The sequence below is a fragment of the Agelaius tricolor genome, unplaced genomic scaffold, assembly GCF_023055355.1.
Source record: "Agelaius tricolor isolate 1412-34295 unplaced genomic scaffold, bAgeTri1.0.p SCAF_11, whole genome shotgun sequence".
NCBI classification, from domain to species: domain Eukaryota; kingdom Metazoa; phylum Chordata; class Aves; order Passeriformes; family Icteridae; genus Agelaius; species Agelaius tricolor.
In genome coordinates this window covers 12182892-12209110 of record NW_027269271.1, presented here as the reverse complement: position 1 = coordinate 12209110, position 26219 = coordinate 12182892, and the positions used below count along the sequence as shown (strand labels likewise).

General features: G+C 36.6%; 1 protein-coding gene across 4 annotated transcripts in view; it reads right to left on the bottom strand.

The window, feature by feature from the left end:
* CDC14A (cell division cycle 14A) overlaps positions 1-26219 on the bottom strand; it is a 49641-nt gene that overhangs the window by 13802 nt on the left and 9620 nt on the right. For 3 of the 4 annotated variants that reach the window (XM_071436143.1, XM_071436145.1, XM_071436142.1), the window contains exons 3-11: positions 26004-26079; positions 19019-19111; positions 16990-17069; positions 10827-10893; positions 8666-8728; positions 5571-5658; positions 3734-3964; positions 1449-1587; positions 58-217 (exon numbers count right to left, since the gene is read on the bottom strand). In XM_071436143.1, coding sequence (XP_071292244.1) covers positions 58-217; positions 1449-1587; positions 3734-3964; positions 5571-5658; positions 8666-8728; positions 10827-10893; positions 16990-17069; positions 19019-19111; positions 26004-26079 — 997 coding nt within the window. The remainder of the gene's footprint in view (positions 1-57; positions 218-1448; positions 1588-3733; positions 3965-5570; positions 5659-8665; positions 8729-10826; positions 10894-16989; positions 17070-19018; positions 19112-26003; positions 26080-26219) is intronic. The other variant, XM_071436144.1, reaches the window with a different exon arrangement.

Below are 26219 nucleotides of genomic sequence, written 5' to 3'. Positions count from 1 at the left end.
GCTAGTTGTTAAAAGCTCAACTTCAATCTATTTGAAATTTTTCCTAAGGACACTTACCTCCTTGAACTGATCCAAGTCTGGTGCTTTGTTCAGGTTATCAGTGATGGAAATGTCATTTAAGCCACAAAGAACTCTGTTAATATTTCCATCGGCGACTCCTCCCTGTTTCGGCTTTGATCGGATGAGCTCTCCCTCCCTCCATAACATTGCTTGCTTCCTTCAGGACACAAAACCAAAGCCATTTGCATCAGCACGTTTGCAAACATAGAAAAAAACATATGAAAACATGCCACCCTTACAGACTGCCAACATTTGAATCTTCTGCACATCATCATCTGGAAGCAAATTTACATGCCTAGCACAAAAAATTTTAAAACCTCAAAACTTAAAAAAAAGCCCTCCAGAATCACCATATTAGTCTGTAGTCATAACAGTACTAAAACTTCATTTTCTCAAATCCTTCTGGGGAAAGAGGTTACCTAAACAGGAATTTGCAGTCATATTTTAAAGCTCTTAAAACACAACCTAAAAAATAATATAAACCAGTGTTTTTATATACATCATGTGTGGCATAACTGATGATACAGAACTTTGCAACTTATTAGTGTGAGTTTTCTGGATACAGATATTGTGCAGTGAAACTACAGCTGACCTGTGCACTGCAAGTGGATGTAGTCATGTAAAGTTCACCAGGACTCCAATATCAATTTTTAGAAACTGAAAGAATATATACTTCACACAGGTGATAAAAATAATAACACTTTCTTTGCTACAATGTGCATGGGCAGAGCAGATTTTTGATGAGGCTGCATTATTCTTCAAAAAGGAAGTTTGCTGGGTAGGTACCAGTCCTGCTAGTTCCATCCAAGAACTGAGACCCTATCACATACTATTGAAACAATATTAAATTCCTACACTGAACAAAGAGGAAAATAGTGAGGAATTACATCAGAATACACTTCCACTGGAAACCTTTGTTTGGAAACAAAATATTACAGCAAACCTTCAGAGCTAATGGTTCTGAGCCAACTGCCTAAACTTGCTCAATAATAAATGCAAAATGTAAGCACTTCAGATGGTATATAAAGTATTTAAAGACTGTTCTTTCAATGATAATATTTAATAAATTCTATTTGTCAATTTCAACTTTTGTCCACATCTGTCCACTTCCAACACATTTGACTAACTCCTAAATTCCCCAGAACAGAAACATTGAGTCTTGAGGCCCTGCATCCCTCTAAGGGGACAAAATGCACAGAACTCCACGGAAGCTGACTGCTTCTGAGTAATTCAGATTTCAATCCCCTATTAACTAACCTTAAATCTTTTGAACAGGCAATAACTTAAAAGTGTCAGTAGACAAATTAGATCCTATAAACAGTGCAAGATGGACAGGGATGGAGAGGAGCAAAGAAGGTACATATATATATATATATATATACACATACTCTTCCAAGAAGTTTTGCTGGGGTCCTATAATAGAGCCTGGGCGACATATTCTTATCCAAGCAATGGCTTCACCATGTGTGAACTTGTAGTGCTTCATGATGTAACAGGCAATCAGTGTTCCTGTTCTCCCCAGGCCAGCTGCAGAAACACAAGAATCAACAGCCACATATGAAGGGATGAGCATTCCAGAATTATCAAATAAAAGTATGGAATGTAAGAAAACTTCTATGCAATGTTATTCACCATATCAGTATTTGAAGAAATAATTTCTGAGTAAGTGTCCCATTTATCACATAATTCAATTTCAATGCTCTGTAGATACAGAGAAAAATCTTTGATACTTTGGAAAAGTTAAGGTTTAAAAGAACACTTGTAACAGCAATCACTTGTGGCACTTCAAAAATTCTACTCCAAACTTTGTTTAAAAAAGGCCAATATTTTTTAAAAAGCCGTGATCAAGCTGGATACCAATTTCATATTTATGATACCAGTAAAAAACCATAATCAAAGCACCTTTGAGAGGCCAGCACAAGTACCTAAAACCATGGTGCAAATATGTCACATCTCAACAGAGAGCAACTCAGTGGGTTTTTCTTTTTGCATCAGTTTTGTTGTGAAACCAGCACATAAAACTGTTCACTGCTATCTATATAAAGAGCAATGACTGTTGACCAGTGTATAATTTTAGATATCAATAGCTTAAAAAAATTTTACCCATTGCCAAACAATCCCACACTAATCCTGTTTTTAAGGGGACAACAAGAGACACAGAAATTAGCTTTTACTATCAGTAAAATCATAAACTAAAGAGTGAGAATTAATCTCTTTCTAGCTCTGTGTCTCATGTACTAGTAAAGTGTTTCCCCATTTAAACCTTATTTCCCATAAAGACAGTATTTGCAATTTAGTCTCACAATAGCCTGCTATTGTTTATGCACCAACAACTGTCCAAATGAACTGTCCAACTGTTCTGGCTCCCCAAGCAGCCAAACATCTCTGCTGACAATTCCATACACCACTACAAGCTCTTTACATTCAACCACTAACTGACTTTTTTGAAAGTGAACATGATTTAGGTAGGATGAAGGTAGATGTTCACAGCTAGTGAGAGTCCATAATTGTAGCTTGGAGGACAAGCTCTGAAGACTGATTTAAAAGGCAAAGTATTGATTTCATTTCTTTCCTCCAACATTCTGCTAATGTACAAACTTCCCATTACAATCCTTTTCAATCAGCTGTTCTATCTCATCTGAGACAGTTTCTAGAGTAATAGCTGTGCTCAGAACATCTCTGCAATATAACTCTGCCTGAGTTAGGCCTGAGTTAACTGTTGATTTAACACTGTAGAGGATTATTTAGGGTGGTATAAAAACAAAAAAAGATCAAGATTGTTGATTTGCTTACTAAATGGTCAGACAAAAGACCAAAAATACTTCAGTGTAGAAAGCACATCTCTAACTCACTACCAAGTATGTCATATTCCTTTAGCAGCTAAGCCTGGAGAATAATTTACTAACAACCTCCTGCTGCAAAAATCAATGGTTTATACTCTTATTTAGCCAATTAGGGGATTCCCAGCTTATCAATGCCAGAACTTCTGGGTTCTAGCAACAGTAACAACTTGTTGGAAAATAAACCTGTTTATCTTTGATATGCATATTTATTGTTCATGGGAAAATTATGAATAGTGCTATTCTTGCTTCTGATCAGGCAAGACATTTGTCTCCACAATGTCCTTACACAACTCTAAACACAAATCAAGCTGAACCCTTAAAAGCCTTTGTTAATCTCTCTTGACTAAGCATGTTTTGTGCATTTTCTGGCTGGTTTGCTGAATTAGGCTGGTTTGAAATGCTGGCATCACAATAACTCACATCAACTTGAAACGTGGAATTCATACACCAGAGAAAAATGTAGAACAGTCAAAAAGCACAAAGAAAACCTTTTAGTGTTTTGCATTTCCTAGCCAATTATCATAATGCTGTGAAAGCATAATGCAAAAAAGAAACCTGCATCAACTCAATCTCAAGTTTTCAAGTCATATTAAATAACCCCACAGAACAATGAACAACAGATTTGTCAGTTCCTGCAAATAACAGTGTAGGATGTAAGGACCACATACACACAGGAAAATAACAAATATTTGGCATATATTTAGTCAAGCACCATAAAGCATTATTACTCTCACAATCTGAAAGTGTTCTTAAATGCTGTATCTCTGGCATACACTGTATGGATTTATACTTATTTTGAACTTCAGTCAGAAATGAACAGGTGCACATACCTTTACAATGAACAGCAATGGCACCATCAGCATTTTCACAGATGTTCAGGAACCTCTGGACTATACTGTCACTTGGTGTGCTGCCATCAATGAAGAACAGATCATAATGCTCAAAACCAGCATCAGTAAAGCGTTTTGCCTCATAAATCTTTTTGTTTAGTCTTATGATTGTTGTGATGTTATGCTTCTTGAAATAAGGAAAGTAGGCTTCAGGTGCATGAAGAGGATAACCTATAAAAAAAATAAAGCCACAATATTTTAATGTCCTATGTTCATGAAGCTCAAAATCCCACTAATCAAAATAGCCCCTGAAAACTTCTTGAATAATAAACACACTAATACTAAAAATGCTTTAATACTTTATTCAGAATAGACACATTAAGTGCTATAAAAAAATTGTCCAAAAAATGCTCATTAAGACCATTTTTTAATAAAAACTATTAGGAGACAAAATGTTAAAACAGAATCTATGTGAAACACTGTATTGTCTCACATTAAGCCCCCATTCTTCTCTGCAAGGGGATTTGTACATAAATCTGGGGACGTGTATGAATTCAGCATTTCACAACAGCTGTTTATCTAGAGTCAAGCTGCAGATCAAAGAATAAAAGCATGCTTGAAGAGGAAACACTGTTTTTATGGAAAACAGATTGCTCATCTACATTATGGACAAGAGTAACAGTCAAAGGATGAACTGCAGTACCAAAAATATTCCTGTCCAACTGGGAAGTAAGAGAGCTTTATTGCCTTGATTCTCAGTTGAGAGACAAAAGAATCCTCCAGATAAAGATGGGGGGACAGGGAGGGAGGTCAGTGACCAACCACAAGACAGCTGCTCAGGACAAGTCATAAAAGCATTAGTAAGCGCAATTCAAATCACAAGATAATTAGAAAAATACAGCTTTGTAATGTGTACTTGCAATCACCTGGGAGAGGATTATTTCCAGTTTCATAACTGGATTTTAGGTGCATTAATTTAATAATTTTCAGTTATATATGTTAAAAATAAAACACAGGTTTTCCAAATTCCATGGAACAGTTTAGGTAAATTTAGAAAAAAATTCTGCAAGAAAGGGCTGCAACAATGATAAGGGAAGAAACCCAAACCAACCAAAATATTTTCTTTCTGGATTTTGTTTAAATTTTCAGTGGTTGCTTTGTAACCAGCAGGATTTCAGTCATAAAAGAAACATGAGAGAGCAGAAGAAGGGGATGGGGAGGGCAGGTAGGTGTTCAGAAAATATGCTCACATAAACAACAGGACATGGCACAAATAATATAGTTAACTTAAATACTACCATCAGGTTTTTTTAAAATGACTGATTTTCCTTTTAGCTGGACCAAATCTCTCCTTTTCCTGTCAGTCAAGTTTTTCTTGTTTTTTTTATTCCACTAGAATCACATTCCCCAGGTTCTTCACATTACCCCAAGTATCTTCAGTAGGAAAGGCAAGCTTCTTTTAACAGTCTTTCCTGGTCTGTGTCACAAAACTCTTAACACAGCCTTCTGTGTTCAGTGCAACTCACCTTTAGTTCTGCACACTTACTGTACCAGGTGTCAGGTTCCAGGAGGACAGTAAGAGACCCGAGTCTCTCAGGCACTTTGTCACAGGATGAAAAGCTACTGACTGTTAGAACAATTGAAATTCTTCTGGCAAAGAAGAATTCCAAAACTTTTTGAATTAAATTCTATGAGCATATATACAATGCTCACTGGATGATTACTTCTGAAGATTAAAACCGATCTATAATCCTATATTATCTTCTGATTTTTGCTATGATGGTTTTACATGCTGAAAAATAAGATCATAGGCACAGGATTAAAACATATGCCATACCATTTTCAAGTTTGCTTTTTGGGTGTGGTCCACTAAAAGCCAAAAATTTTCCTGGAATAATCCAGTTGAAGTCACCATTCTCCACTCGCTACAAAAATTTCAGAAGAGAAAAACATTTTAATATCTTTATATACAAGATAAAAAAAAAATCACTCAAGATTTTATTTTACTCTTTACTGTGTTCTTGAGGCATTAAAATGAAACACTTGATGTGTAATTAGCTAGCTTAACTATATGGGACAAATTAACCATAAGCTGCTTCTCAGACCTTAATAAAATGAAATGTCGCAGACATTTTTTCATTAAAAATCTTTCCTTAAGATTTTTTCCTCCTGAGAAGCTGAGAGGCCTCAGGGACAGAATGTAAACAATGATTGTCTGCTGCTGTGGAATGCAACAGGTACATCTGTGATTGGTCTCATGTGGATGTTTGGAATTAATGGCCAATCACAGCAGAGCTGGCTCAGACAGAGAGTCTGAGGCAGCTGCCTTTGTTATCATTCTATTCTTTCCTATTCTTAGCTTAGCTAGCCTTCTGAGATGAAACCTTTCCTTCTATTCTTTAGTATAGTTTTAATGTAATATATATCATAAAATAATAAATCAAGCTTTCTGAAACATGGAGTCATATCTATGTCTCTTCCCTCATCCTAAGACCTCTGTGACCACCCTCACAATGAAATGTAAACAAAACTTGCTTAAGTTTTCCAATAAAAGCAGAAAGATCCTTTATGTAAGATATTTTCCCTTGAGAGGGTTCAGTGTTTCAGGACACCTATTAATAACACTGACAAACACCACCATTCTTCTATGTTTTAATCAAAAATTATGGAAAAGTGTTTCCTTGTGAGGCATTAGCTAAAAAACCACTTCACAGAAAACAAATTAAAAACCAATTAGCCTTCAAAACAATTACCCTTTCCCTGTAGAAACTGAAATTTACATATTGGCATAAGCTCTGATGAGCCAGTAATCACAGAAGGAAAGTGTAAATTAAATAAAGAGAGTAGATTTTAATAAACTTTCAAACTATGACATTTTGCATTTCTTGCTCACTTTTAAATGAAAACCTAAAAAGGCTCTTCAAATTCTGTCACTGCTGAAAATGAAAGCTTCTTTGGAAATACGTAACATCAACTGCAGCTCCCAACTGCCTTTTCTTTCTTTAATTGAAGACTGCTCATTCCTCGTTTGGCAATGCAGTTATTCTCAGCATGACTTTTAAGGACATGGCACTCAGTTCAGCTGCATTATTAAGCTTGTGTTTTTAGCTCTCAGCTCATCAGAACATCCTAATGAGTGAAAGCTTCTGATAATGGACATCACTGTAATCAATTCAGCAACTGTTTGCTTAGCTGAGCCCATTAGGCTTGCTCCCAATGTCCCCAACACACAATGGAAACTGCTGGAAATTACCCAGGTTGCATAAGGACTAGGGAACCAACCTCAGTGCCAAGGCAGCACCCCTGCCCCCCACTGGTATCACAGGCTGACATCTCAGCACTGCAGCACCCCTACTCCCTTTAGAGAAGAAGTCCTGATCAGTAAGCTAAAAATATTTTTGTATTTGTATCACCAGTTTTATTTGTGGATTAAGTTCCTTATAGTTACAGGGGTCATGGCAAATAATTTCAATTTTTATCAATATGAACTACAGGTATCTCTGTATATGTGTATGCTTGACAGTACATGCAAGCATCATTATTACTACAAAACTCAATCATTAATTTACTTCCAAACCAACAAAAGGGGAATTAGCTGCCTTGATAAGATAGTGAGATGAAAGAACTTAAACATGAAACAAAATTTCCTTTTAGCCTGCTCCATTTAAGTCGTATGCAACTTTTGTCTACAAAACCACACATTTGAAGACCTAACATAGCAAAAGCCTGTAACATTTAAAGTTTTTGAAATAAAGCACGGGACATAAGTAAACATAAAGCCGACCATGATGTGTGAAAAAAAAAAAAAAAAAGGACGTACCAAAAAATGGACAAAAAAATTAAAGATGATTCCAAATTTTTGCTTCTTAAACCCAGCAAACAGCATACTATAAACATCATTCACATGTATGTACTTTGCACATGCTAAAATAATGTTAAGCCTTAAACAAGATAATGGGATAGCTTTAGTCAATTATTTTAAGACTCTTTTTCAAGCAGACTAACACCTACTATACAGACAGAATTCCAAACTACCATTTGTTTTTAGAACAAGTTTTTCTTTTTGTACATGGAGTAAGCAAAAAAAAAAGCCATTTTATATTTTAAATTTTAGATCCTGTTAATTTAATTTTGGTAATTCTGCAAGGGTTATACCAATTTTTGAACCTAATCATTATGGAACATTGCAGGATACAGAAATCCTTCTACAAATGCTTTCAAGTTTAGTGAAATAGGCAGATTTGTGTTACAGACTGCCTACTGCAGACATCTACAGCATGGCATATTTTAAAGCTTCTCTAAAGCAATGTAGCTTGAGATAACTTTTTACTACCAGCAGATAAAGGTGTGCATGTTACAAAGTCCTAGAAGCATCTAGAGCCAATCACAGTACCTATATCTAGGTTGTAGGAAAGTTGGCAGAACAGTAAAATACATCTGTTAGCTTTCTGGGACTTCATTAGGGAAATATTTTGGATGCATTTCCTTCACTAGAATTTCACAAAATGCATCCTTACCAAAAAACCCCTCAAAATCTGCATCCATATGGCAATAAAAAAATTGTCATATATTTGGGACTAATAGGAATGGAAGAAGGAGCTAACAAGTGCTGAAAGAAAACATTCTGTGGGTCAGCTGAGAAACCTTGGATTGTAACCTGGGAGAAGGCTGGGAAAGCACGAGAGAGGTCCCAGAGGCCAGAAAGGCTACAAGAAACCAGTAGATTTATGATATGATGCACTGAAACTGCAAGGACAGTAATCCTGCATGTTCTTCAAAAAGAGCATACAGGTTTCCATGTACATACCTTCATATGAACACTGGGTTTTACTCTAATTCAAATGTGTTTTCAGTATGTTTTAAGTTGGGGATACTGAATAGTCCTATTTTAGGTAACTCAAACACATTCAATGCATTATTAAATGTACAAACCTCATAGTGTTCATATTCATCCACATCAAATGTCTTAAAGTCAAAAAATCCATGCTGCAAGGCCTAAAAGGCAACAAGGCATCAGTTTACACTGAAATACAATATATAATTTCATTTTACAATACTTATTTGAGCAAAACTAAATCCCTAAATGTTTGTGGTTGTGGCTTATTGAAGCTTTTACATTAAGACAATATGACATTTGGCACAGATTAACAACACAGACAACAGAACTCCAACAATGCCACTGAAACATGTCAGGCTCATTATTCCCCTCCAAAGACATGAGGATGGGACACAAGGCTGTTGCATATCACTTAAATTGTAACATTGATTCTACACACCCCACCTTGTGGGGATTTTTCTGTAAGGCAGATGACAAGTTAAAAAGCAATTCCCTTTTTGTCATACACTGATTTAATGATTCCTATGCCAAATGTATCTTCATGCAGTTGGACATAACAAAACATTGAACACAGAGTTTATTGATTTTTTGCACTTAGTATGATACTCTAGTTTTGCCACTATAATACCTAGGCAAAATGGCATATACAGAATGCAGTGCTATGTATAATATGTATTTTATTATTTGTTTTAATACACATTTCACAGGCACAATAAAGTCCACTAGCCTACATTAGACAGTATTTAATACAGGACTGAAAGAAGTTTTGTATTTGGCTATTTTTATTAATTATGCCACTTTTCTACTAAAGATTTGCATATTGAAAACAATTCTATGAATATGAAATGCATAACCAATATTTATTTCAAATTCATGGAAGACATTTCTGCAGCATATATTTATACAGAACCAATTGCATTTTGAAAACAGATATTGCACAAAATTCTGGAATTAAGGTGTGATAAGAACACATCACAGATCTGTCATTTAAAACCAATAATCAGACTGACACTGTTTCCTATGTAGAGACCATCTTTTTAGGACAAATGAAAAATAGCTTTGTTCTAGACAAGATAGGCTCAGTGACTGGACCTGTCATGAAACCCAAGATACTGAGAGGTTGTCTGAACAGTTGAAAAATGTATTTCATTGAAGCATGGCTGGCTGGCTGCACTCCACAACTTGCAGGCCCCCTGAATTACATGTATATGACATCCACACAAACAAACACCAAATTTATCCAGGTAAACTAAGACTACTTTCAATTAAGGCATATGTTTTCTGCCCAAAGTGTTTTTACCTCTGTAGGTGAACTAGACAAAAATTAAATAATAAATTTTATGAGAACAAAGGAGGAAAAACTGATTCTCACCATCCTTTTGATGTATTAGCTGCAGATAAATTACAGTGATTGCACTGACTACTTCAGATCTTCAGATCTGTAGAATGCCTCACAAATTACAGTCTTGCTGGTAACTGACAGCTCCTTTCCCACCCCCACAGAACTAAAAATATTAAGCTTGATCTCTCTTTTCCAAATTTTTAAAAAACACTTGTTTTGCCACTTTTAAGACTCACAAGTGGTCTGTAAAGTATCTGTACAGCCCTGTTCCTATAGCCTTCTCCCTTCACCAACAACAATGAGAAATGATCACCAAAACTTAAAGGTCCCCAATTAAGAAGTGATGTAAAATTTTTTAAGAGAACAATACTGGAGCTTAATAGCTCAGGACTACTTAAAGTGACATATCAAACCACTGGTAAGACACATTAGATTTCACTGGTTTTGAAAAATTTTGAAAAGATCAGTGTGAAACACTGAACCAAGTGCTTTGGGGAAAGCAGAGGCCAAGTACATGCAAAAACTGTTCTGATTAAATCACAGATGTAAGATACCTAGGTATGTGTTTCACTGACCTCATCAACCTGTCACCCCCTGTTATAAATGATCTAGCAGCAGACCCAGCACAGTGTCTTGCATGAAGAGCTGTCCCCAGCCAGGCCTGGTGCATTTTCATGCTCCACTTCATGAGGTGAAGTTCAAAAAGCTGTCAAAGGCCAGGCCAGGCCAGGCAGTCAAAGTGCAACCTTGCTCCACCATCAGTACTCAAACACACTCCTCAGTAACTTTGGTTTCATCACTACTAATTCACAAATGTACTCTGAAACCAGGTTTTATAATCTCTTTAAACAGAATTTTTCTTCATGTTTTAAAAATTAATTTAAACCTGTTTTGCTAAGAAAAAGTGTTATTACCTTATTTACTCCCTGTAAACAGTCCAAGATGGTAAGATTGTATGTGCTGTTCCCAAATGAAGCGTCCCTATAGATTTAATACAAATGAATTTAATATACACAGAATTATTTTAAGAACTAGGGCAAAGGCAGAACACAACAGAATATATTCAAGCTATTCAATACCCTTCAAGAACTCTAAATTAAAACCCAAAGACATCTCTTTAGGAGCTTGTTCAGGCTAAAGTACTCCCCTACCCAAGATGCAGCTCAGACTAAATGCAGTTAGATATTGCAAGCTACTTTAGGTGCATATTTTACATCACAGCTCTTTACAAAATTATTTATGCTATCCTGGAACAGGAGGGTTTGCATCCTCTCTGGATTGTGTAAAGATAGTAGCAAATAAAACACAGTTTGCTTAACCTAATATTCAAGTCTTAATTGAGTTACACTAACAGGGCAGGCAAATAAGATTAATAGCTTGGAACTAATTTACAGGCTTCCATTTTGATGCCCCATTACAGATGTGATTAAAAGTTATCCTGATATAATTAAAATGACTTAACCCCAGTATACCACATGAAAATTACAACTTGTCTGTAAAAGATGAAGTGAGACTCACCATCAAACATGCACCACCAAAAAAAGCATTGTGGAAAAATGAAAGTGTACTTTTCAAAGTGTGCTTCAGACCACTGTGATTTTAACAAAACTCTGCCTGAGCAGAGTATTTCCTTATCACTCATTCAGGGAATCTTTTACAGCTTTTCTCTTTGCTATCTTAGACAAAGTCCTAAGAACTGCAATTTATCAGAATAGTAAAATTTTAGGTTCAGACAGATACATATTTAATCTATAATTGATTCAAAATTTCAATCTTTCATTGAAAACTTTTCTTTTTTGATAAAACTTGCTATAAGTAGTATGAAGTTTTTGATATGCTCCTTCAATCTCAAGTACTTTAAGAGCAGAAAATTCTCTCCTATTCTTTAAGAGCAGAGTAAGTTTAGCAGTTTTGAGCAAGCAGTGTTCATAGAAAATGGTTTTTAGAAAATTAAAAGCTACTATTTTGGTAGTGTCATATTGCAGGCAGGCTAATCTAAAAATGCTTTCCAATTATTAGATTATTAAAACACACTTAACCATAATGTTTTGAAATGGAAACTTTGAAGTGTGTATGCATCTTCCATATCCAAATCCAACAGAGAGGTTTTAAAACTGAGAGGCCATAAAGTATTTTCATTATATTGAATAAACAGAACATATCAAAACTTAATATATGAATTTTACAGACATTACATTTTTGACAGATAATGGATTAACATTATTATTTTGCATATCACATGATAACAGATCATTTTAGCACAAAGTTCTTTTAGCAAACAAAAAAGTCTTGTGAGCAAAAAAATTAAGGGCCCTAATGGGAACACATACATAGCAGAAAGGGTTTAAAAGCTGCACCAGTTTTCTGGAGGGGCTGACAGAAATAAAATCAACAAATGCAAACCACAAAATTTAATATTTAGAGAAACATGAATAGAAAATATGGTTGTAGCAGACAGGTTCTATTTTACATGTTGTTTTGTTGTAACAAGAATACAACTTTTATCTGTATGTATATAATTACTCCTTTGACTGAGAAGGCATATGATAGTGTTGTACATGACAACTATGCTGGGGGGAAAAAACCCACATAATCCCTAATCCATTAATAAGAAACACTACAAAAGAGGGAGGGAGGATGGTGAAGCTGACCTAGATGTACAATTCCAAGTGTACAGTACCCTGAGCTGCAGTGCCCACAGCAGCTGTGAGCAGTGAGCTGCACACAGAGGCTGGCAGCTACCATGAACTGCCTCCAGCACCCGTGTCTCAAATGCCTCGTGGCTCCTGATGTGCACCATTAAAGTAGCTGCTGATCACATGCTTCATTACAGTATCCTGGGAATCTTTTAGGCCCAAATAAATAGCCACCTTACTTTTCAGACAGTGACAGAACTCTATTCACTTTCAAAAGGAGAAACAATGTGAGTACTTCTAGGAGATGCAGGTTCAGTATGAATCTGAGCTGGCATTACAGAGCTGCGTATCCCACATCCGATTTCACAGCTGTAGCTGACCTCAATACTGCACAACGCTTTCCCTTTCACCAAACCTCTAAACACTGTCAATAACAAAACAATTAATTTCCCCGGCACTTGCCAATAAAGAAACAAACCCCAGAAGCTATGAAATAAAATCCATCTCAGAAATTCATATCATTATTTAGAGACTGAACATAATAATATTAAAATATGTTTTTTTCATCAATACAAAGTAGTTTGGGGTAAAAATCTGAAACTCTGCTTCTCAGTAGGCAACTGGTATTCATGACAATTTTAAGTGGTGTTAGCACTGTTTTTTAAATGGAAGTGAGAAGATACAGTATAAGATCTTCAAGAGACTAGAGCGTCACCAAGTGACAGTGAATCAGCCAAAAATAAGACAAAAGTGTCTCAAAGACAGTAGTGCCTTATCCTGCCAAGTTATCTTTAGCTTTCCTATTATAAAAACAAAACAAATTTCCATGAATTTTGTAAGAAGAGCAATCTGATTTTTTCCACCCCTGCCCTGAACTGCATTTGCTGAGGCTGTCTTTAAATGAAATACCAGCTGAAGACCTAAGCCGATTAGGGCTTTTTGAGGTCACTCAGCTGCATGAAAGTAGATCAGTTTCTCAGTGCTCCCTTCATGTAAACCTACCTCACAACTCCACAAAGAATCTGACAATGCTGCAGCTTCTCCCTATTCAAAGTTGCCTATTTTTTTTTTCAAATAGAGGACACTTCAGGTATCAAATGAACAAACTTGTTAAATAGTCCAGTTGTAACACTTAACTGATCATTGCTTACTGACAAACTCTTAAACTATTCAAACAGACATGACCTATACCACAGAAGTTATATAACATCTGAGTTCCAGGCTGCAAGAATAAATTCACGTCAGTAAATACTGAATAGCAATGATTAGTATCTCCAAATTACTTCCTTTATAGATCTTAGACCATGAGCAAAGAGGTAAGACATTTGGGTTATATTTTGAGCAAGAGCTATTTTAGTCCTTTTCAAGACACTAAAGGTGTGCAGAGAGTGTAAACTTCCTCACAGCACCACCTTGTTTCTGCCAAGCAGACACTGCCTAAGGCTACTGCTGCCAGCACAGGTTCAATTGCTTGAGCCCCTGTACAGTGCCACATCTTGCAACAGAGATGCTCCAAATGCCTTGGAATGGGGGGCAGGGGGAAATGTCCCAAAGGCTTTGAAACACCAGGAAGGATGATTAAATTATTTCTTTCCCATTCTCAACTAATCTAGATTGTCCCACTGCAGACCCTACCTGCCCTCCCAGCACCAGTAATTCTTGAGATCCTTGTATATACCAACCTCCACCTGTGAGCTCCATACACAAATAGCCCCTCCCTGTCAGACTTCCCATTTCCCATCTAGGTTCTTCTCACAATCCTTCACTTTATTTCCTCCCTCCTCTTTGTCTCCCCTCCAGTACAGATTACACACCCATCTTCCCCAGCAGGACAAAGTACACTGCAGGTAACAGAATCTGTTTGGCTCTAATCCAGAGACAAGAGCTGACATAGTGCAAAGCAGATCCAAAAAAAACATAAGTACTTTCCAGCCCCACACCATGCAAGAAAGAATGCTCGAGAAATCAGGATGTTTAACCATTCTAGCAAAAGCTCCCAACACTATTCCTTCCAGAGACAGCAAAGCTCAAGAAGAATGTATCCCTCTAACATTGCCAAAGCTTTGCCTTAAAAAACCCAAACAGAGCAACAAAAGCCCAAACACATACCAGATCCCACCCACACCAGACAAAACCCACCACAAAAACCCCATAACTGTCAAAAGCTTTAGCTTTAGACAATAATTTCTCTCACAGCAACCTAGGGCTTGAAACACTTGGAAAAAGACTGCAAAGAAGTTATGTTACAGAATATCCTACTCCATAAATTTATTTCTGTTTTTTCCTGAAGCTGACAAATGGAATTAGACAATTAATCTTTTGTAATCATTTTGCCAACCCAGACAGCAAAACCTGAGTAGTCCCTTTGCTGGACTTTGCCTTCTTCAATGTTTTTGGACAGTATACTCTTCCCAGGGAAACACAAAAAACTCTTTTGTATATAATATAAAATTATCTCCAGAAAATCTTGCTCTGTCTTCTGTTTTTTTGATCCCTCCTTTGATGATTATAGAGTAGCTAACTATTCTGTTTTGAAATAAAATTTCATTAATTTAAATTCACAATGATTGCCTATGAATAATCAATTAACACTTAACAGGAAATTGTTTTGTGTCATTAAATTTGTTACTGTGGTTCCAATCAGCCTCACAAGAAATCAGAGACAATTAATTTCATTAGTCCTTACCAGTCAAGCAGAAACAGCATTTTCTTATCACTGCTGCTAGTAGCAGTGTCAGTATTATAAGGAATTAGTTGCAAGGCAAGAATCTATAGCCTTTGATTGGAGCAAACAGGGTCCTGGGAGACTATTCTGCAAACACACTATTCCTCCCAAGTTTTCTGTTTTACCATTTTGGTACTGGACAAGGAAGTTTCTTCACTCTGTCAAAACCTCTCTTCTACACACCTGAATTTTCACCTTGGCAGGGGTGAGAAAAACCTAAAGACAAATCAATTTACTACAATTCCAAACAGTAAATTTCTTTAGTTGGTCAACAAGATATAGCTATTCAGCTATGAGGCCTGATGAGATGTATCCATCCTCAGGGTCCTGAGGGAACTGGCTGGTGTTGTAAAGCCACTCTCCATGATATCTGAAAAGTCATGGCAGACAGGCCCAGTCCCCAGTGAGTGGAAAAAGGGAAACATCACTCCTATTTTTAACAAGGGTACAAAGGGAGAGCCAGAGAACTGCAGGCTGGTGAGCACCACCTCTGTGCCTGGGAAGATCATGAAGCAGATCCTCATGGAAGCAATGCTAAGGCACATACAAGACATTGTTTAATGTAGATCATGACCCCCGTATCTTACACAGAACTTGGAGATGTTAAAAAACACTGACATGTTTAAAATAGCTGATTTTTTTATGATTGTACCAAGTATCTTTTATGATTAGCTGAAAAAAATATGGATACCAGTAGCTCAGTAAACTTCTTGGGTTCTGGAGAGCTATCAATGATCAGATCAGTGTATAAATTCTCTGTCAATAAAAGCTATCACTGATTTAATACCTTTTCTTTAAATGTAGCTGATGGTTTAAGATTTCATAGTCAAACTGGTCTTGACATAAAAAAGAAAATCTACCACCCCAGCAGTTTATACTGCACCTGGCTTCTGTGCAAAGTCTAAGAAGAGACAATATGATCTTCCTCTGCTGAGTGGCTGAAGAATCAGAGGAATTTGATATACACAAGATAGGTCTACATTTACAAATGCATTGGCTGACAGTGAACACTACTTACAAAATGCTGCTTCCCCTAAAAGAGAGGATATTGACTTCTTGCAGTTCTATTCTATTGCCAGTGTTTGCATAAGAATACCATGAGGTATTTTCATTCAAAGAGCATAAGGGTATTTCATAGGCCACACCATGAAATATATTTGGAAGTCTCTCTATTAGATAGGCATGACAGCTAAAATAACTTAGATTCAAGCCTCAGTGTGACCTTAGCACAGAGTTTAAAGACAGATTGACAGAAACTATCTATGATTCACTGAAAACATTCTGTAACCTTAATATGAGTACCTGTTCTGTAAAATAGAGAAAATATAACAGCATAAAAACCCCTTCAAGCCTGTAAGTCTCACTAGCTAGGGACTAGGTAATTTCAAATATTTAAATGAATTCCAAATAGTAAAACAATGCATTATGAAGAAAATGTTTAAGTGCTAAACCACAAACATGCTAAGAACTATTTTCAAAACATGACAGTTTGCTAGACTGAGTCTTACTTAAGACTTGGATCAAGCTAAATGATTTATTATTCCCACAAACAGCAAGTAATTACATGAGATGTAAAAAATTTTTTTCTGGAGATGAGTAATTTTCATACACTACCTGTATCAGACATGAAACACCTTTTTGGAAGGCAATCTAAACCCCATAATTTTTAGCAAATTTTAAAACAGAGAAGTAGCCCCATTTCTTGTGTTCACATACCTATATGGAAGATATGGTGGATTAGACCCAGATAAAAGCATCCTGTAAGCTTCTTCTGGTGTTTTCTTCAAGTATATAACCTAAAAGGGATGGAGGAAGAGGGGAAAAAAAATAAATCAGCCCTGAACCTAAAAAGTCTAACCTGACAGGAACTTCCTCCAGCACACTAAACTCGTAAGAATGCCTGTTATCCTCCTTCATGACCAATTCCTGTGACATATACAGATCAGAAAAGACATGCCTACACAAAGAACTACCAACAGAAATCAACAAAACCTTGGTTTTTGTACTTTAAAGAAAGAAAATTGGAAATAAAGTCACATACTGCTGCAACTGAGAGACTTTAATGTGGCATGAGTTACTGTAAAACAGCTTACACTTAAAGCCTTAAGTCTTGCTTGTAGACAAAAGATCCTTAGAGGGTAGTTCAGAGAACTTCAGGAAAAAAGTGAGTTTCATTTTATCAAGGAATTAGGAGCAAATTTGTACCACATGTTCTCCCAATACTGCAGGTTTTATTTGACAGAAGTTCTGGCCCTCCAAAGCTGTGTCTGCTCAAAGACATTCACACATGACACTTTGAACATAATATTGGTCATGTCTGTCCACACAGTTCATAAAGGCTCATAATAAAGAAACCAGGAGGAAGCAGAAAAAAGATATTAAGAACACAAAAGGAAAGAGGAGAGAAAAAGAAACACTGAACAAGCTCCTGAAAAAAATCAAAAGAATCTTGGATATCAAGAGCAATGCAATAGTTGAAGGAGGAAGGATAATGAAATGAAGAGGAAAACATTACAGTATGTCTTCAGCACCTAAAAAGTAATGAATTCCATTAAGAAAAATCAAGGAGACATTTTCTGACTCATCTGTATCAATGAAAAGTCAGCAACCAAAACTTAGCTTCATTTTTAATCTAATATAATGACTCTTCAGAGTGCTTTCCTTCTGCAAATAAAAAATACCCTAACAATACAAAAAGCCCAGTATGAATAGTTTGGACAAGCCGAAGCTTTTTTTGATATGTAGAAAGTAATGTAAAAGCTTTAAAAAAATTACTTTATAGATATTTACTATTCTCTTAGGGCAGTTTTTTTTACAAGGGACAAGGTTTTCTTCCCTTTCCCCACTGTCACTACTGTAACTCACTATGTGGCACTGCTACTTGTAAAACCCAGATTCAGTAAGTACTGAACTTTTTTTTTCTCTGAGATTTTCCTTTTTATGTTCTCAACCTTCTGAGTGATAATGTGGCTGAAATTCCCCACAGTTATGCCATTACACAGCACATGACATGTAGCAATACTGGCCCCATGTACCCGCTGCCAGGAAAACTCATGTCATATTTCCTAAAAAGCTCACAGAACAAAAAGGAAATCAGTATTTTCCAAGTCAACCTTAGCACTTATCCACAGTATTTCAAATGCAATTTGGATTTGTGTTTTTCCCACCTGCACCTGCCATTTACAAAATTAGAGGTATAAACAACAGATCCCTTCAAGAGCTGCTTAGATTACCAGCAAACAAACCCTTCATGTTTCAGCTAGGGCTGAGATGTCTAAATTAAATTTTTTAATTAGGATAAAACACTACTGGAAAGGAAATAACTGGACGTGCCATATTAGTTTACTATTACCTGTCTCTGGTTTAGTAACTTTAAGAAGGCTGTGGGAAAATCTTTTCTCCTTCCCAGTCTGAATCTCACTACTGACATGAGAAGCAATTCATCCTAACATGGTCAATTAGAGGTAAGCAATTTGGATTTTCAACATTCAAGAAAATGGTATCCTATGGAAAAACATGCAGGGGATCTGCCAAAGCCATTCCCTATGTAATAAAATAAATGGAGTTAAGGGGTGGGTGATGACCAGGTTTCTCTAAAACTCATCCAGAGTTTTCAAAGACAGTTTAGAGACAAATGAAATGACCATCTGCCCACCTCCCTAAAGGAGCACCCCTTGAGAAGCCACTTTACACACAGAAGTCTCTTCAGGAAGGTTAAAATATCCATGTGATCAAAAATACTTACAGCATATGAGCCTATTAAAAACGCTGCATTCGCTCGCTTCCGCTGGTCAAAGCTGGTGTAGTACACAATCTTCTTCCTTGAAAGGCTGAAATACTGTTTAAAAGAAAATAAACAAAACAGCATATTTACTAAGAATATGCTTTAAGAATACTTTAGCAAAATCACTTCTCCAAAACTGCAAAACATGTTAGAGAAAATTCTTATCAAGAGGTTCTTAAAATTGCAGGAGCAAAAATTACTGATCCTCTGAAGAATCTTCTTATATCACAGATAAGTAAGAGTGCAGGGAAATAGCCACTGTTTCTGGGCAGATCTCTAGGTTAGCTGTACAAAAATATGTGTAAAGTGGAGCTGAACCAAAACCTTCAATATAAAAATCTGGATTTTTTTTCCCCACGAAGTTTAAATATTTGAAATGCTCGCTTATGAACACTGATTAAAGACATTGAAATTTTCAAACTAAAACATCATCCTGTATGTTAAACCTCTTTAGCACATAATTCTGTGGAGAAGACAGAAGAAAAAGTCAAGCAATCAACCTTGCAGTCATTTTATAAGTTAAACACTTCCATCTATACTTTATAATGGGTGACGGACATATTTAGAAACCTCCAACAGCAAGAATTTACTTAAAAAGGTAAAACAAAAGAAAAAGATTGCATAAGAGAAAAGCCTGAATAAAAGGCTAGGCAAAGACAAAACTAGTAACACTCACAATTCTATTTCTTTATGAAGAAAAGAAGCCTGTGTCAGAATCCTGTGGACAAACCTCCCATTGAAAACAAAATCAACAAGCACCAGAAAAGCACAATAATGACAAGCTGCAGCAAAACTGTTTAAAGCCAGAGAGAGACAATATTGTCACTTAAAATTGGCAAGTCGAACAATTTACTGCATTAGTAATTTGTAAAATTTCACGAATTGCCACACTTCCATTATACTCTGCTACACCCCTGTATGTTTTTGCAGATCAATTTTTACAGCACTCCTACAGTTTTGAGGAAGTCATCAACAAATATACTAGATTCTGTTTCAAATTATTTGAAGTATTTTTCTATTTTTAAAGGTTGCATGTTTATAAAATGCCCTAATACTAGTGCTGTTGTTACCCAACTTAAGGTTTTTAACTCTTGACACTGCTGACACTTGGGAAGGGGAGCTAAGATAACTGCTGCACAACAGGGTTTCATTTTTAGTGCCAACTGTATTTCACCTCCAGAAACCTGTCCATGTTGAGTCTTCAAAACTTACCACAAAATCTCATCTCAAAAACTTATTGCAAATTTTAGAATAGTTTTAACCACAGAATCAAATTTTCCAAAAAAACCAAATATTTCATCAGCTCAGGAGAAAGATGAAGCAGGCACCACAGCGAGTTTGTTACTCCCAAGCCCACCGAAACTCACAGATCTAACTGCACCTTCCAGTCTGCTCTTCCAAGGCACAACTTCCAGAGGTGGAAGGAGTGAGAGCTAATGCAAGGGAGTGTAAATAGGACTAACTCCTGAAATAGCTGCTTGCTGTTGATTGGAAGAGGTTGTATCTTAAGGCCAACAGCAACATCTCTCAGTTTATATGCAAACATACGAAGCACAAGTCGTTACTTAATTAGTGAAGCATTCAATTTTTATTAAAACTTGACAAAATGAATCCCAGTACTTTAAGATTCCTCCTTTCTTCCCCCTCCTCAATTTTTTAATTTTAGTGTTCTCTAACTGCAATTCCACCCATGATGTGTAGGTGGGATAAGATTACAGTAGTTATGCAACAGTGACAGAACTTCAATTATAACTTATTGACTACTACTTATTTTAACGCAAAGTTCTTTGCAGCAGTTTACAGTACACCTAAAACACTATTTAAACTGCAAAGCTAGCTAGTGAGAAGTAAGTTCCATGTAGTAAGACCATATTTCTTGTTTTATTTTATAGAATGGATTTTTTAATCATATGGGTATATCAAGTCGTTCCAATTTCGAGACACTTTTCTACCCAAAGTAGCCATAATCTGAAGTTTCCAGAATATTTAGATGAAAACAATGGATCAGTTTTATTGCATCGTTTTCAATATGTAAGGGTTTAATCCTTGTCATATGAAATATTTCAATGTGTTTTGAATCCTGACTAAAGCTTTAACACAAAATTGAAAACTGTTGCTAATGCCTTATAGCATAGCAAGCAGCACAGCAGCACAATTTAAGTGTTCAGAAGCCTATAAAACAAATAACTTTATTTGCACACTAGTTACAGAAAAGTAACTTTTACAGCAGGTGTTTGCTGAAGCATCAATGCAGTGCATCTGTTAACATTAACATGCAATTTGTCAAATCAGTGCACTTTTATCAACAAATCTAAGCTATATGATCTATTAAAAAAAAAACCAAAACCAAACCAACTGATTTTCTGATCATATTTAATAAGCTCCATCTACCCCTCTGGCCAGGTTCAATGATGAGCTTTCACAACAGCTCTGGGAGGTTATTGTTTTTACATCTCCAGAGCTCCACCTGAATGGATTAGGGCTTCAGTTCCCTTAGGCACTGCACAGCTCTGAAGAATCAGCAACGTTTCAACAAGGACTTCTTCAACACCTGTCATCTAGGGAACAACTAGAGTTGCAGATAACATAGTTGCCAATGATCTTTTCTTTTTTCCACAACAAAACTAAGGTGCACACACTATGAAGCACTAAAAATATTCTTTACCAGTGAGAAAATTTTATCAGTTTCACACACTATTCAAAGATAAATTTTAACAGTATAACGTAACAGTGTCTGTCAAGATACATCCCAGAGGAACAAACTGAAAGACAATCTTGCAAATGAAAGGCAGAGGTTACACAAAGTGTAGCGATTTCTGCTTTAGGTAACAAAACTAATTCATAAGGGTTACGGATTATTTACTTTCACTGCAGGACTATGTTTTTTTCTTTTTTAAAAGTTCCCTGTAGATTTCAAGAGAGATTTACTTGCCGAGAATTGATGACAGGATTAGAAAGTGTTGTGGTGGACAATTACCAGATAGCTGTGTAAAATCAACATATTATTTGACAGTATTTTATATAATGGATAAGGTTAACACAGTTGCACTGCTCAAGCAAGAAATTACTTCAATGTGTTTAATAAGCCTAGATCTATGCAAATTCTACTTTTATATATATATATACACAGGTGTACACACGTACTTGTAAATAGACATGAATACAAGATTGGAAAATTTAATACAAAATAATTAATTTAAACATGTGCATGCAACCCTGCCTCAAAATCTAGGCTGTCCTAAATGAGATGCTTTGCAATTACTATAGTTCCCTGTGTATGCCCAGCAGTTTATTTATAGTAAAACAAAAAAAAGCCAAATCCCTCTATGATTCAGTAGCAATACAGCTACCATACAAAAAGTTAACCCCATAGTTTATAAGCCTGCCAGTACCTTTCCTCTCCTGCCTCTGACCTTCAATACTTGTATCATTTATATCAGCAACACTCCCTGATTACTTCTGCTCCTTAATTTATTGAGAATGTGTAAGGCTATACACAGATAATACAACAGTTTTTTAAAAGCAGTTTTCATGAAATCAGACTTACTTAAAAACAAGAAAAAAAATTTCATTCATAAATGAAGCCCAGTTCCTTAGTCAAGTGTTTTCTGACCTGAACAGAATTCAAATATCAAGTAGGAAGACAGCACAGACAAGTTCTTCCTTGCTGCTGACTTCGATAGTGACAATCATCTTCACAGCAATCAACAGTTGAAAAATTACAAACACAAGGTCAAAAAGGTTTTCCTGTAAGGCACAGACAAGACTTTGCCTCGAATTTTCTCAGCAAATGGATATCTGAATAAATTCTTTACCTCTTCAGGACAGAGGTATTTACTGTTTCAAAAAAATCAGTCAGCATAAAGTTACAACAGTTTACTTTAAAATGTTGATCTGTCCTTAGCACATTTCAAACCAATATCCTTCTTCCTCAGCAGTCCCCCACAAAAGGAGAGGAGAAAGCAGAATACTGCCTCATGTCACACTTCTCTCCCAAAAGAGAAAGAGATATAGCTGAAAGATTTGAAAGGGAAGCTTGTGGGGCTTTCCAGCTTTAATGAGATCTTATACTTTCATTTCTCCTGTTCCTATCCATAGGAGTTTTAAAATTAAAGAGGCCTAAGTATTAAATTTGAGACACCATATCCATACCAAACCCTGCATGTTTGCGGATAATTTCTTTTTGTGCCATACTTGAGGACTCTTTTCTTAAGAAAAGTACACTAAGTGCTTACCCAACCAAGCACAGCAAATTATCTGGGCTTAAGCACTATGATTGTTTCAGGATCCCTAAAGTGTTGCAGTATGGTAATAGCAACCATCCCATGACAATCTGCAGACTCTTTCACTTCCTATGATCAAACACCTCCTGCAGCAGGTCACAGGGCACCCTTAAGGCAAGGGTGTGCCTTCCCAACAGGGCTCTCTCTGTCCTTAGTCCAATCTGCACTTTCCATCTCTGAAACACTCATCCCAGGCTGCTTACACATCACCTGGTGCCACATGAGAATTACCATACTTTTGCTGCTGTAGGGCAGGTAAGTCACAGGTCACAAACTTGTTAACACTCTAGTTCAGGCCCCAGAACTCCTCTTGAGGACATGTGTGAAGGACAAACACAAGAAGATGAGGTGTACAGACAGTGATTAATTCTTGCCTGGAGAAGCTGAGCAGCAGCCACTGTAGCTAGGCCTACAGTCCCCAGGAGATGCACTCCTCTGAGCCATGTGAATACACATACAGAGGCAGGCTTCAGCCCTGGCTCTGTCTTACAAGCCTACTTACCCACTGCAGATGGTGTCTAAATTAGGAGAGTGTGGCACAAATTTTAACTGCTAGAAGAGCAAGGCTTACATTAGCAGTACTGGTCTGCCCCAGGGGTGGTGCCAATCAGCCAGACTGGAGTCCATTCATATGTAAGTTTTTAAACCACTCTGGCAGTACTCCAAGCTTTAGCTGTTTGATTCCAGGTATTACTTTCAAGTGGTTGCATTATCAGGTTACCCTTCTCTCTTAGGCAGTAGGAGTTTAATTTAACCTATTTAGAATTAGCCTCTGGCAAGCCAGAAGCAACAAACTGCACTTCCTCCCAGTGGAGACCTCTCTTTTCTGGTCCTGGCCAGCTGTAACCTTCACCCTGCAGTGCAAGTACATTCACTCTTCTCAAAAACTAGAAAAGTTACATTAAAATTGACATTACAGTTTGCTAAACCAACCCTGCAAATATCAGGGTTAGTAGTTCCTATTAGAAGAGTTAATTTAAGCTCCTTTGTTTTTTTCCCATCATAACATCCAATCTCCATCACCATGCTTACAAGACACTTCTGATGATTCACTTGCCTCATTCAACGAGCAAGATGATGGTCTTAGAACAAGAATAAAGACTGCAGACACATTCCTGTTTAATACTGAACCATTAAAAAAACCCCTGAGATATTTATTAGTTGCTTACTTATTTTCTGGGTGAAACTCCTGTACCTAGGTTCAAGATTGAAGGCATACAGTAATACATGAGACTGTATAACAGTCCCAAACTGATCACAGTCACAGTCTGAATCTGGAAAAGACAGAACTGATCTCTCTAGTTCCCAAGACCACAGTGAAGTTAGAATAGTAAGTTGATTACTGGTTCTTCTCTGGAGTAACTGCTTCACAGAGCAAGCACACTCCAGTTTTTAATAACACAAATATAAGGTCACAAACAGCAGAATTACGGTGAAAAAATAGATTCCTACTGAGTAAGAACCATTGGTCATGTGTTTGAATGGGGCAGTAGCACTGCAAAATGGGATGATAAGGTATTTATAAGGTGCTGGTGTTATCAAATGGCAAATCAAATGTTTCCCCAATATGAGCACAGGCATTCAAAATCACAAACAGTAGAGATTAATTTTTTATAAGTATCTTTTTAAAATAAGAAGCAATGTAAATTTTCACTAGAAGCACTTATTTGTTCAAGAAATTTGCAGCAACTCTACAAGCCCTTCAATTTACAGAACCTCCACTTAAGAATTCATGGAATTCAGCATACCCCTGAAAGCAGCAGGCAGCATGAATCTACTTAACTAAAGGTTTCATTTGTGACCCTAGAAATAATGTCATTTTCAATAAAGGGACCCTCTTAACAGTGGCCAAAGCAATCACATCTGCCGTCCTATTTCCTTCTATCAGTAACAGGTCTAATATTTTATATGATAAAAGATTTAAATCTGTAACATTTAGTGAAGGGTCTCCTCCTTATTTGCCCACAAGTTACATTAATCATCATTCTGGAATTAAAACATCTGTTTCACTTCTTGCAGTTGACAGATTTTCTATACATGCTGCAAATCACTTCATCACAGATATTTGGAGAAAGTGAAGTCTGCAGCTGTACATATGCTCAGAGGGTCTGGCTGGGATGGAGCTGGGATTTAGGCACAGAGGCCAGTGTGATGCTGTGATTTAGATTTGTCACCAACACGGTGTTGATAGCACACCCATGCTTTATCTGCTGCTCTCACAGTCCCAAGGCCTTTTTCTCACTCTGCCCTGGCCCCTTTTCCACTGAGACTTATTTTAACAGTGGGATTTCAGGACCCATGTTTTGTTCCTTGAGTACCTGTTTTTTCAGTTATTCAGGCCAGCACACACACTTCATTAGCTGCAAACCCTAATTTGTGGTGACACAATTAGGAGCTTTTGTTACTACTGTCTTAAAAGTGTTGAGGTTATGCAAAAAGATGAACACAGCCTTCAGCCACCTGCCCCACCTCCTAAGCCAAAATGAGGGCATATTATTTTCTTTCACTCTTCAGAGGGGAAAAAAACTCAAAACAAAATATCCTTAAAGCTTAGCAATAACCACCTAGCTAGTGAGCACCTAAGAGCCACTTTCAAACTGGTTAATTTTATTTCAATTTGAAAATACAAAAATATAGGAACATTGTTTTTAAACAAAGCTTACCTTTAATTTCTTATTTAGTTTACAGCAGTATCTGTATAACATTGCCAAATTTAATGGTCCAAAGTCTCCATAGAAACTGGAAAAAAAACCACAAAACAGTATTATTTATACAAAAGAGCTAAGCAAATTTCAACATGCATGTTGTTGATAAACAAAGCTGAAAATCAAGGATACTGAGTAGCCAATACACATGGAACAACAGATAAGTCTTTTATT